General features: G+C 41.7%; 1 protein-coding gene across 3 annotated transcripts in view; it reads left to right on the forward strand.

The window, feature by feature from the left end:
* Positions 1–14,004, forward strand: part of LOC149874680 (interleukin-1 receptor type 1-like) — a 56,868-nt gene that overhangs the window by 15,836 nt on the left and 27,028 nt on the right. For all 3 annotated transcript variants that reach the window (XM_090020703.1, XM_090020694.1, XM_090020712.1), the window contains 3 exons: positions 7,327–7,411; positions 8,808–8,874; positions 12,559–12,778. In XM_090020703.1, coding sequence (XP_089876829.1) covers positions 7,400–7,411; positions 8,808–8,874; positions 12,559–12,778 — 299 coding nt within the window. In that variant the 5' untranslated portion in view covers positions 7,327–7,399. The remainder of the gene's footprint in view (positions 1–7,326; positions 7,412–8,807; positions 8,875–12,558; positions 12,779–14,004) is intronic.

The following is a 14,004-nucleotide window of genomic DNA, read 5'->3' on the forward strand; positions in this document are numbered from 1 at the left end:
GGAAGGATCATAGTCATTGGCCAGCTACACAGTCAATATCAGAGCAGTCCTTTCCCGCTCCTTCTTACTTTTTGTTTCCCTGCAGGCAAGTCCAGTTTCAGCTTCAAAACTCACAGTGTTTTGAACTGCTCTCGTTTCATTTCGAGGCTGTTTCAAAGCCCTTCATTTCATTTTTGATATTGCCGTTTCGAGCTCAAAACGGCCGGTGAAATTTCACACAGCCCTACTGTTTAGTACAGTTGTAATGGTACAGCAGGATCTAGTAGACCACGGGAAGAGGTTTCTGAACAGAAGCATCACGGGCATACAGCAGGGTTCTGAAGAGATCAGGCATTTATTTGCTTGGATAAAGATCCAACTTATTCAAGCAAGTAAATGCCTGATTTCTTCAGAACTCTGCTTCTTGCTTGTTGGAGCTTTATTCCCTCTTAACATATTAATGGAATACGTGGTTGCTTATATACGTGCTTGGAGGCTGGGCAGGGGGTGTTTTAATTAGAGTGGTTCCTAGAGAGCTGCTCTAATTAAAATGCCTCGCCATCAAGAGTATTAAGCCCCTGCACGTTTAAAAATGGCTATGGGACTGAAATATTATTGTGGCAGGGTTTAGATAAGTCATCCCAATGGCCGTTTTTAAACCTATGGGGGCTTATCCATGTGCCAATGAAGCCACTGTAGAGTGTTTCAATTAGAATGTGGAGCAGACTCTATTAACTTGCCTTGATGCCTTCTAAATAGGCAGCTCATATGTCTACCTGTATGTTTGGGGGGAGGCACTGTCTACTCTCTCCTGATGTGGCTTTGTGGAACAGTACCCTGACAGTATAGAGTTGTACAGAATACTCAATTGTGCATGTAAGCAGTTGCAGAACGGTGGTAAAACATGCTTTTGGGATGATGGGGATCTCTCTAAACATTAGAAGTGCTGTGTACAAGTGTGGTCTGATGTATGTTGCACAATGTCTGCAAGGCTTTTTTACAAAAAAAGACCCAGGACACAGCTGAGTGTGGTGATAACCATTTGCCACAGCTGGAAAGTACCCAATAAATACACAGTGTAAGCCTTGGCTCCAAGCAGAACAGGGAAACAAAGGATACCAGATGTGCTTATGCTGCAAGTACACATAGGCTGAGTACAGATGGTCAACAAGCCTGAGGCTGAATTGATTCAGGCTTTGCAAATTATGCTAAGATGTGTAGATTGAACCAATAAGCAAGTGAACAGACACTGACTTTTGATTACAGAAATGCACCCACATGTCTGCAGGTGCCAGGGGTTAAAGCACACCTCCCTGCTCAGCTGGAGTAGACAGTTTGAGCCAAGGCTAGCTCACCTACCTTGAGGGGGGCAGGGGGGAGTTAGTGGGAGAGATTCAAAGCATTCTGGGATGCTGGGGGACTGAATTAACTTGAATCTGGAGGGGATCTGGGACAGAAGTTCAATAAGCTGGTTTCACCCAGATCAGTTGAGTTTGATACTACATCCATCCTGGTTTATCTTAAATTCGTTTCAGCCATTTTGTAGATGGTTTATGTGCACTGAACTTCTGTTGCATTATGGATTTAAGCTAGTTTCTGATCACTTACACCAGTTTGTGTGTAATTTCTGTCCCTAGCCATACTGGTTAAGTGCGTGACTGTCTGTGTACTGCCTTTACAGGCTGCAGTTCTCTCAATTACAGTAATTGGCCTCTTAGTCATTTTAGTGGCCTCTTTATCAACAGGTATAGGACTTCTTGGTCCTACTGAAGTGGTTGTTTGTTTAATTTATTCAACGTTCTCCTATCAGCCATGTCCTTTGTCCTCTGATGCCGTCTAGAGGTTGGCATGATAGCACTAGCAGGGTTCTGTTTGGCACAACAAGAAAACTTAAAATTATTATTTGTTTTTGTTTCCTCTTGTTTGGCTCAGGATGAGTCAGTGGCTGCGGTACATGAGTGAAGGAGCTTATCAGGCACTTTACTATAGTGGGACAATTGGGCTATCTGGCTCCTGGAGTTTTGTGGGTATATGGTTTGCTTTGTGCTTGCTAGTTAGCTCTGGTGGCTGTGTAGCAGGGAGTTTGTCACTGTTCCCTTTCCTACATTGGTGCTATGTTTTGTGAAGAACTTTTGTGGGTGGACTAGCTTCTGGTACAGATCTTCCATAGCTAAGTTCTGTAGTTCACTTGACCTATGAAGAGTTTTGTAGGTGAGGTTCATAGGTTAATCTTTCCTGTTACGTACTTTCTTTACTAGTGAATTTGGACTAAGTACACGTAGTTCACAAATCAATACTACCCTGCTTTGTTTTAAATTACTTAAATTTTAAATGAGAGTCTTCTCCTCTCATTAGAATTTGGCAGTAAAACTCATACAATAGTAGTTCAACAAGCAGAGAACTTCACTGAGTGAACAGTATGAATAGATTAGCAATGGCTTACAAACAGGAACAACCCAACCCAATAAATAGGCTGAAGCTGACCAAACTAAAAAGACAAACCAAAAACCAACCAACCCAATTAATAGTTTACAATATGTAAACATCCACTTACATTTAAGTTAATAATGTGCAAAGTGCAACTAGCTAACCGGACTGACCAGTTCGAATTCCTGTCATGTGAAAAATGTACTGCTATGAGTTGATTGAAGTCCTTGCCTTGCCATCAACAGTAGTACTGCTGCATCATGTGCGCTTCTCTTTCTGTACTTCAGTGATTCTTTGTTCAGGCTGGGAAAAAGGAATTCTGGAAGCCCAAGTCACGTTTGTATCAGACATTTAACCATTAACTATATAGAGTACAAGATAAGTAAAGTGTGGCCTAAAACAACCCAACCAAACAAGACAACCATTAGCAAAACCCAAAAAGTACTAAAGGGGAAAAAACAAATGAACCCAAGAACAATCCCCCTTCCCCCCCAACCAAACCCAAAATGAAACAAAAACAGCCACAGTTGCAACCAGTGGAAAAGACCTTGGATGTTCAGTTTTTACTGTAATGGGTGCATTGAGTCTCCACTCATTTTCAAGTAGCAATTTCTTAAGAGAGCACAAGAGTGCATAATGATAAAGCTATTTTCTGTGACTTGTGTATTAGAAGGAGCTTTGCAAAAGGACCTTTTTTCCTTCCAGAGGCAGGAGGGTAACTGTTAGTGGCAAAAGGGAAGGGGCTGTTTTTATGGAACTCTAGCAGGCTTAGGGATTTGCTCATCTCAAACAGTCTGTAAACACAATACAGTCCATATTCCCAGGGCACACTTGTCACACAGGCACCCTTCTATTTCAGTCAGTCCTCAAACTCTAACCCAAGCACAGGCGGTAAAGGGTTAACTTACAGGTCTGAGTCATCTTCATCCCTTGACAAGGTACTACTGCTCCTTCTTGGCTGCAGGTTTTCCTCTCAGGCTGTCTGCAACTCAGCTCCCTTTCATGATGCTGCTCCCAATCTTGCAGCACCTGAGTTTCTTCCCAGACCCTGAAAGTCCCTGGTCTAGTAAAACAGCCATTGGCCACGCAGGCCACTCTCACTCTCTTTCCCTTTCCTTTCCTCTTGTCTCTGGCTTCCCCTCCCTGGAAGCATTTTACTTCCTGTGCCCACTAATTATCTCTCTCAGCTGACCTGGTTTTCCTGAGCATGCTGCAATTAGTATTACTGCTTAGAGCTTTGCTGGAGCCTCCGGCTCACAGCCTGCTACAGGGAGCCTGTTTGACTAATCAGGTATCCCTTATTTCCATCTCAGGCTGAGCAACTTGTTAGTGATTCATACATTTGGAGGTCCTGGAATAGAAGAGGGAGGTCTTTCAGGCCAGTGGTGAGCTACTCAAAGTACATGCAGGAGGTGTTCAGAAGCCTTCACACTACACACAATGTTTATAGAAGGTAGGGTTTTGTCAATTCTCAAAGTAGGTTGCTATGCCAGCTAACCTGACTAACCAGCTTGAATTTCTGCCACCTGAAAAACTTAGAATCATCACATCTCAGGAGTGGGTCAGGAATAGAAGTACAAATAAGCTTTTGAAGTGATTGGTACTTTGTTCTTGTCTTGATATGCCTTTTCTCTCCTATCTTTGGCAAAGCCACTTCAGGATGTTGCAAGAACTTCTTGGACTTTGCTCCTATTAAAAATGCAAATCGCCTCTAAAGCAGCTGTGCCAAGTGCGCACAGATCCTGTGCCAAAGATCATTACTCCTCTACTGTGCAGTGACGTTGGCTGGCAAGGTTTCAGCACTAACTCATTTTGAAGCAAATGCCTAAGGTCTCATTGACTTTCCTGTATAATTGTCTTAGTAGACATGGGAATGCATTCTTGACATGACGGGGGGGTGACTACAGTGTTAAAAAAAATGATGTGGTTTAGAATCATAGAAGCATAGAAGATTAGGGTTGGAAGGGACCTCACTCAGGAGGTCATCTAGTTCAACTTCCTGCTCAAAACAGGACCATCCCCCAACTATATTATTCTACCCAAGGCTTGGTCTAGCTGTGGGTCTTAAAAATCTTCAAGGGTGGAGATTGCACAACTTCTCTGGGTAACCTGTTCCAGTGCTTTACTACCCTCCTCATGAGAGAGTTCCCCTCGTGTAATGGGGGCTACATCGAGATACCGTTGTGGAAGGTGACTAGATACATGTGCATAACATAAGCAGGGTTTCATTTGCATCATTTCCCAAATGGTGAAGTAATATCTCTTGTGGCTTCTGAGTTAACCACACCCATTGTATTTAGATTTGGAGAAGCTTAGGGCTTGTCTACAGAAAGTTGAATTTGATTTCTAAGCTTTGTTAAGCCAATGCTTACCTGTGTGCGGACACTTATTTTGGTTTGAATGGCTTGCTTAGCTTTAATTATCTAGGGCAGAGCTGACAAACATATACGGCCTGCAGGTTGGATCCAGCCTATAGAGCTAGGTCATCCAGTCTGCAGACTTTTATCCTGAGTGTCTATGATGGGCCCGCAGCAGCAGCCAGGTGCCTGGGTAGACCTGCAGTGTTGGAGGACCAGCAACAGCATGGGAAGATGCCTGGCAGCACAGTTTGTTCCTGCAGTGCCAGAATTCTTCCCATGGTGTGATTGGAGCTTCAGCATGCAGCTCTTTTCCGGGCATGTGGCTGCTGCCACAGTGGGAGCAAGCTGTGGTATCGGGCTTCTTCCCATGGTTTGCAATGGCTCCAGCACTGCTGCTCTTGTCTGGGCTTTTGGCTGCCATCATGGGAAGAAGCCGCAGTGCTGCAGGGGCTCCTGTGCTGCTGCCCTTTCCAGCCAAGCAACCAGGGAAGAGCAGTGGAGCTTGGAGCCCTTGCAGCACTGTGGGAAGCATCCTGGCATTGTTCCTGTGGCAGCGGCCAAGTGCCTGGGATATAAGGCTTCTTCCCACTGAGTCCCACGCCAGCTGGAGTGGGCACTGCAGGCTCTGAATCTGCCATGGCAGAGGGGGGTTCTGTGGGGCTGATCTCGCCAGCGGGGCTGGCTTCTCACCATTCATCCATCTGAACCAGTCCTGCACCACTCCTTTGGCTCGGGGGGCCAGAGAAGTTTGACACCCTGGATCCAAGGCTAAAATGAAAAGAAACCCTTGTTTAAGCTAACATAAAATGCCTGTGAAGTCTTTTGCACTATTTTAACCAAATTGATTATTAACATTTAGTTGAATTTTAGTGATTTTTCTTTTTTTTTTTTTTTTTATGTAGGCTAGCTGGTTTTACCTCATAATAGCTGCTGTTTCAGGCTCAAACAGGCATCACTGAGTTGACTACAATTAATTTTCATTTCTTAGGGTTTTTTCCAACTAATGCACAGAGCTTACTGGTCACCCTCTGTTCATGTGGTAGACTCTAATGATAGATTGATTATTTATTAACTCCAGTAAACTTTTCCTTTTTAAAAAAAATTGAAAACTGCAGTTCTGTAGGACGATGAGGTAGTTGCCATTTAAACTGAGGGAAGGGTTAGGGTTAGGGTGAACTGCTGAAAGGTTTTTTTATTTATTTATCTATTTATTTATAATCCTGTATCCCATCAAGGATGCAGTTGGACAAATACAGTGCCTGTTCCTGTTCTTGTTGGAACCCATGACACCAGTCTTCACACCCAGGATGCAAATATGGTCAGGAGTGGTGGGGGTGCAAATTATGCAGAACAGAGAGTCAATAATCTTCAAATTCAGTTAATGCTGTGTTTTCATAGCATTAACTTTAGGAAGTTTGAAGTGAGTAGTTTGCTTCTAGTTCAAAGGTCAACTTGTTACAAATATTTTTAAACTGCAAATCAGTGAGCATTTTAAAAATAACCAGTAGCTCAAGAATAGTTTGGGAAAAAAAAAATGTTCATGATTACTTCCATCCAGCATAGCAAACTTTGGACCAGAACAATTTTTCAGGTCAAAAGTGGAGATATAAAGCAATCTTTGCAATTAAGATGGTTGCTAATGTCTTTCTGTGGCTGCAGACAGTTCATTTCCAGCACTAAGATTTTCTGGGAAATTCTTAGTCCTGGAAAAATAGGTCAGGATACAGGTGTTCTCACCCCCTGGTTGGAGAGCTACACCAGAGGAGCACAAGAGGGCTGCTTCTTGGGTCTCTCTGCTTGTAGGGAGCTCAGTGATTTACGGCTTGTCATCTCTCTTGCTGGGGAAGAGGGCAGGATGTCAATGAGCAGTTGGCAGCTGCTGAAAAGCAGCAAATGAAAAGGACAGGAGGGCACTGTCTAGAGGCTGCAGGGCCAAGGAGAATTGCTTTCCTTGCCCCTTCTACTCCTGGTAGCACCTGATAGCTAGGGCTCTTGTAGTGGCAGGGCATCCTGTGCTTGCCTGCTTTACCATTCTGCTGATCTGCAGGGCGTATCCGGTGTGCAGGATGGGAGGGGCTTGTTAAAGACATCTGGTGTAATTTTACCCTCACCTTTCCATTTAAAGCAGTGGTGCTCAACCTTCTGCCCCATGGGCTGCATGAGTGGTATGGGCTGGTCCATGGGCCAGATCCTGAATGCTGGATTTAGCTGCAGACTGATGATCTAGTGCGTGGGCCTACATCATTTGGCCCATGGGGCTTCCCAGGGGTCTGGAAATTTGGCAGCTGGGGAGTGGCAATTAACACTGCTACCGCTTCTTCGATGCCGAATTTCCAGACTTGTGGAGAGCCCTGCAGACTGGGTATCACTGCTCCATGGGCCAAAGGTTGAGCATTGCCAATTTTTAAAAGCTGTGTATCGCTGTTGTATGCAAAGATATTTTCTTCCTGTTTATATTTAGGATGTCTGTGGAAATTTGCCCTTGGTGATTTGGGGGTGATTCTTATGTACATGATGCATTTGAGGTTTTTATAAGGCTTTTTTTTTTTTTTTTTGTCAGATAAGTCTAAATTCCAAGAATGATGACCAACCTCATTGGCAAATGTCAGCAAAAATATATGTATGGCAGCTAAATGAAGACTAAGGTAAGAGTCTTTTATCAAGTTACATATCTAAAGGGAATGCATACTTGAAGCTTGTTATTATCTGGGGTAGAGCCTCCAAATTTTGTCCAATAAACCCTAGAATTTATGTTGTACCATCCATTTCTCAGGCTGACAGTAGTGTAGAGATGCACCTTATAGATTAACTGAATCAGAGATGTATATGATTTTGTGAGCTAGAGCTCAGATCATGGAATGCTCAGAACTCTTCATTTTCCCCAACCGTGATTTTTTTTTTTTGGTCAAGTCTGCTAGAAAATCTCACTTGGATACATACAGTTCATTTATTTTGGTTAATTATTAACACTGCACAAACATTTGTTCATTAATTATGCAGTTTTATCTAAAAATAAACAGAACCCCTCCCCTCCAATTTAGAAGGTTGTTTTCTGGCCTAGTGGAGAAGGGTCTGCAGTGTTTTCTGGGAAACCTACGTAAGAAACTCCTATTAACTGAAAATGGTAATCTATGCTAATTTTATAAACAAACAGGAACATTCATCTTTGGCAGATTTTGAGAGCATGCATATTTAAAAACATTTAGATCCTCTCAACATAGAACCCAGCATATGACCTGTTTGAAGTCTCAGCCGATATGCTTGGAATAGACAAAACAGGCTGTTTGACGTATTCTGTCTTACACACCTTTGTGTGTCTTGTATTTTATTGAAAAGGACATCAGTCCTGTGTAATGTGATGCAATGTTTTGAATAGGTATTGTGTAACTAACAGAAAGACCACACAGTGACTAAAAACCTTTGAAGATTTTTTTTTTTTAACTTGATATACAAGAAGGAGGTGCGGAACATAGGTTTGTAATACACATTGACTCTAGATATTCAGCGTTACACAACTAAAACACATCATGATTACTAGTATATGATAACTTGCCTGCCACCTTCTGGAATATTTAGTCCTGAATGTTTATAACTGAAAACCAAAAGAGGCACATTCCCCTTCACTTCAGATGTCCATTGCAATAATTTTCTAACAGAGAACAACAGGCTTGTCTGCTCTTAAAACCTTTGCTGCTTTAAATATACTAGCATAGTTATACATTCAGAGCATTTTTCTGTTTTACAAAAGTCCATATGCCACCGTAGCTTGCTCCAGTGTGGACTCTGAAATAAGATGTATCAGTATAAATGCACTTACGGAAATGCTTTTACCAGCAAAGAGTCATACCCAATACTGATATAATGTTGGTACAAAGTGTAGGCCGAGCCCTCTATATGGACCAGTTAATACTGTGACTTGTGTGTGCCAGGAGGGGCCATATCACACTCATTTTTCCACATAATAGGTACAGTGAGGTATAAAAGTGATAGTGCAGCCAGGACATTTTTAACATATTAATGGAATTTTTTTTCCCTTTGTAGCAAAACATGAAATCTCTTTTGTGGTACATTTGCTATCTAATGCTGTTTGTTTCTCCATACTCAACTGGTAAGTTAAACATGTTTCTTAATGATTAATGCCTAAAATTAGTGTGATTAGTGTGTGTGCATGTGTTGTGTCACCACTTAACTCATTTTCATCACACACAACAGGGAATGTTGTCTTTTTATCCAACAAAATATACAAATGCTAGAGATGGAATGGACAGACTGATGGGTGATAGGATGGTTTTATAAATAAAATGGAGGGAATTTCACAAATATGGAGGGAGCCATTTTTTAAAATGTGTTTTTAATTTTTTCTTGGAAGTGTACGTTTCTAAATTTACATGGCCCTCCTTTATAATAGCACATTGATAATGAGCAAACAGGAACATGTATTAGATTGGGGTGACAAATATATATGGCCTGTGGGCCAGATCTGGCTCATGGAGCTCCACCATTGACTCCAGGTGCTGCTCCTGGATTTGATCAGATCCATATGAGGCACAATGTGTGCCTGTAGTGTGGGACTGGTTTGCAGGCCAGATCTAGCCCATGAATTTCTTTTCTCTTCCCTCTACTCCCCACCTCCTACGCCTCCCCTCAGCATACCAGATCTGGTGACTGCTCCAGTCATTCTGGGATCTGTGCTGTCCAGTGAAGATCCCAGAGTGGGTGGAACAGGTGCCACAGCCTGGCCAGAGTAGAAACTATGGAGCATGTCCTTGGCTGCCTGGCTCGACTGTGCTGCACATGGAGCACCTGCTCCAGCCAGTCCAGAACCTGCGCTGCAGATAGTTTTTGTAGGCACTGTGTGTAGTGTGGGCTCTGGACTGGCTGGAGCAAGGCACCGCACGTGGTGCTCTGGCCAGACTGTGTTGCACAGAGTCTGTTGTAGCCACTGGGACCTGTGTCGCATGTACCACAGTTTCTAGACTGCCTGAAGCAGCTGCTGGTTCAGGTATACAGGTCCACAGGTCTGATCTGACCTATGGACCTGCCCCCCACCATTCTCATGGCTGGGGACCGGATGAGTTTGACACTTATATTAGATGTATGTATCTCAGTACACTGTGAATGAGTATAATCCTAATGGGTAACAGTACTTTTTGTCCTGGGTTGGGATGTCATACTGATATGAATACTGATAGCTTTCTGCTTATTACTAGTTGATTCTTGATTGAAAAAGTGTCTAGCAGAGTGCCGTCTTGTTTAGATTTGGAGTTGGATATTATATTTATAATCTTATTACAATGACTGTTTATATCACATTCCTCCCTAATTCCTGTCAGAGTAAAGGAATGTCTTCCATTGGTCCAAGGAATTTGAAGGATTCTGCAGGGACAACGATTTCTCAAAAGATTAATATTTTATGGACCACTCTGGCCTTGTAAGCTCCTTTTTCTGTCCAAAAATTTGAAATGCTGAATGCCAAGGCAGTGACCAGAACTTTCTTTTTCTATCCATATTATTATGGTGATTACTTGTCATATGAAGTTATCTAATGGCTAGTTACATATTTCCAGGTGTTTCAGGGGAATTCTCCTTACAGTAGTGTTCAGAAAATTAAATTGGAAGAAAGGAAAACGTTGTTAAGTGGAAGATCAATAAAGACTTGGGTTTCTTTAAAAAAACAAACAAGACGGTTTGTGCTATAGCAGGAATTTAGTATACCCTGGTCTGAGACTGAGGTTTTGTAGCGTTTTTCATGGGAATTTAGGATTTCAAATTTATAGAGAAGCTTGAAAGCTTTGAGATCCTCTCTGTAGCCACCTGGTGTGTCTTTTATCTAATCATGATAAACTGACTTCTTAAAAATAATTGTAGTAAGCATTGCATTCTTAGTCATTGGGTATGACTTTGCATGGTCTGTCACTACTGTTTAAGCACAGCATACTTGTGCTTTAACTTATTACAGACCCAAGCCAACTCAAATCCTGCTTATGTTTGATGTGTAACATTCACATTTGCTATATTAAATAGATATCTTGATGTACGGATGAGATGGGGCAACTTGCAGAACTAAAGGTAGCATATGCATCAAACACTAAAATAAAAGCTTCTTGGCCTGAAATGTTGATTTACTACAGACCTGGCTTGAAGATTTACAAGTTCATGGATTTAGCTGAATCTCTGTTTAGTTTAGTTCCCTGAATACAAGAATTAGGAGGTAATCACTAACATTCACAGGAGAAAAGTTTAAAATGAACAAGGTAAGTACTGTGTCTACATGAGACGCTGACTGCAAAGTCTTTACTGACATTCCAAACATCCATTCAGTACCTGTATAAACAAGTATACGTACTAGATATAAACAAGTACTAAATGACTACTCAGTAATGACTGTGGAGTCAATGTCTTCTGTAGATGTGGCCAGTGTGTCAAAAGAAAAACAGATAAGTACTTCTCTTGTTTGTTTTAAAATTTTCTCCTGTGAATTTTAATGATTACCTTGTATAAACAAGTACTAAATGGCTGCAATAACCTGAGTTACTGTGCAGTAGTGCCAATAAACAGTTTTTCCTGACTCTGACTGCGCAATAGCTCGAGACTGCTGCTTAGTAGCATTGTCTGCCACACACGGCTACTGGATAGTAGTCTTGGGCTACTGCGCAGTCAGTGTCTTGTGTATATGTGGCCAGTGTGTAGTAAACTTGTGGAACTCATTGCCACAGAAGCTTATAGTCAGATAATATAACCAAGTTCAAAAAGGGGTTAGACGGATTAATGAAGAACAGGTATACTGCTAGCTATTAAATTCACTGACTGTTCTAGATAGATCCTTTGATATCCCTAACCAATTCTGGTCAATATCAGGAAGGGTATGCCAGGGGATGGATAAGGCCAAATACACCTGGTATGAATATTCCTCCTCTAAAGCATCTATGCCATGCCACTATTGGAGACAGAGTAGTGGACTAGATGGACCATTGTTCTGACTTGGGACTTCTGTTCATTGGATTATCTTGTTCTTATAGTTTCAAAAACTGACAACTGTACTGTTCTCTCTAGCCTGTTTTGTCCTCTCAGATGCAGAAATGTGTCTGACTGGCAGCAGGGGGGAACTGTGTACTTCCACTGCCTGGGCTGCAGTTGTGAAGGACAGTTTCTACATTTTCAGTCTAGTATCTTGCATGAGAACTAAGGGGGTCTATATACATGCTCCAGGATGGGACAGGGGTGGCATTTTAATTAGAGCACTCTTAGGAGGCACGGCATCTCGTGTATTCAGCATCCTGCACTTATAATTGGTGGCAGGGGTGTTTTTACTAGAGCTTGTTCAACGAGCTTTAGTTAAAGTGCCCCACCACCATTGGTGGGCTGCTGGAGTGTTCTCATTAGAACTCAATTAATCGTGTCTGCTCTGACACAGATGTACAGGCATCCTAAGAGTTGTTTTTCTTGAATTAAAAAGGACTAGAAAAATAGATTGTGAAGGTTGACATGGCCAGTGAATTAGAAGCATCTCTGTATATTACCCTCAACATTGAGAGTATGTGACTAATTTACGAGGTTGTATTGTCACCTCCTTTAAGAGATGTTTGCATAGTTTGAAGTAGGGGTGAGTTGAAGTCCTCAAATGGAAAATGATGACTAAATGCAGATACATTTGCGAACTTACTGCTGATAAATTGTCATTGAAAGAAAGCTTATCAGTCATATATCATCCTAAGAATATTCTAAAAATATTAACATTATCATTGTGAAAAATCTGCTTATGTTTTTGACATTTTTCTTTGATATTAAATAGAGGGATGCGAGACCTGTCTTCATTTTGTGCTCAAAGGAGAGCCTGTTGCTATCAGTTGTCCAAAATTTTACAACATTGACTACAATCTGACTTGGTATAGGAATGGTAGTGATATACCAGTAAGCACAGAGAGGCATTCCAGAGTTCATCAGCGAGAAAACTTTCTTTGGTTCATCCCTGCAAATTTAGAAGATTCAGGTTTTTATACATGTAATATAAGGTAAGGTCCTGTGTTTCTAAATGTGATAGTGCCCTAAAAAACAGAAAGACTGATCATTAATGCACTTGGTACAATACTGTATTCTCATGTTACTCTACCATTAAAAAAAATTCCTATTAGTACTCGTATGGGATGCATTAGTTCTTCAGCTATTGGTTTTTACCTATTGATACTTGCCTATGTTGCTTGTTACTTTCATATTGGTAGTATTTAATGTAAAATCATATTTGATAATTTTTCATCTTAAAGTACCTTGTAAGTACTAGGAAATTTAAGGTTTTGGAAAGTGTAAAATTTATTTAAAAAAAACTGTCTTTGTAATTATTTATTGAGGTTAGTTAATTGCTATGAATAACAGATATGACATCGTTTTAATTGAATCATAGAAAATTAGGTTGGAAGGGACCTCAGGAGGTCATCTAGTCCAACCCTCTGTTCAAAGCAGGATCATCCCCAACTAGATCATCTCCCAGGCTTTGTCTACCCAGGTCTTAAAAATTTCCAAGGATGGAGAGTCCACAATCTCTCTGCCGTAACCTGTTCCAGTGTTTTACTACCCTTCTAGTGAGAGAGTTCTTTCTAATATCTAACCTAAACTTCCTTTGCTGGAACTTGAGACTGTTCCTTGTTCTGTATCTGCCACCGCTAAGAACAGTCTAACTCCATCCTCTTTCAAACCCCACTTCAGCTAGTTGAAGGCTGGCATTAAATCCCTTCTTAGACTAAATAAGCACAGTTCCCTCAGCCTTTCTTCATAGGTCATGTGCTCCAGCCCCCTACCATTTCTGTTGTCCTCTGCTGGATTCTCTCCAATTTGTTCACATCCTTCCTGTAGCATGGTGCCCACAACAGGACACGGTACTGAATAAAGGGGAATAATTACTTCCCTTGATCTGCTGGCAACACTTCTACCGATGTTGCCAAGAAAGCTAACAATATACTGGGCTGCAAGGGCACATTGTGCGTTCATATTAAGCCTATTGTCCACTGTAATCCCCAGGCATTCAATGCCATCTTCCAGGTCGTTGATGAAGATATTGAACAAAACTGGCCCCAGGACCAACCCCTGGAGCTCTCCACTTGATACTGGCTGCCAACTAGACATTGAGCCATTGATTATTACCCTCTGAGGCTGATCCTCCAGCCAGTTTTCTATCCACCTTACAGACCATTTTGGATGATTTGGAAAGTGGATAATGATGATTCTTACTTCTTTAGTGTGCCTG

The sequence above is a fragment of the Crocodylus siamensis genome, chromosome 1 (assembly GCF_052110815.1).
Source record: "Crocodylus siamensis isolate JL-2025a chromosome 1, ASM5211081v1, whole genome shotgun sequence".
Lineage (NCBI taxonomy): Eukaryota > Metazoa > Chordata > Crocodylia > Crocodylidae > Crocodylus > Crocodylus siamensis.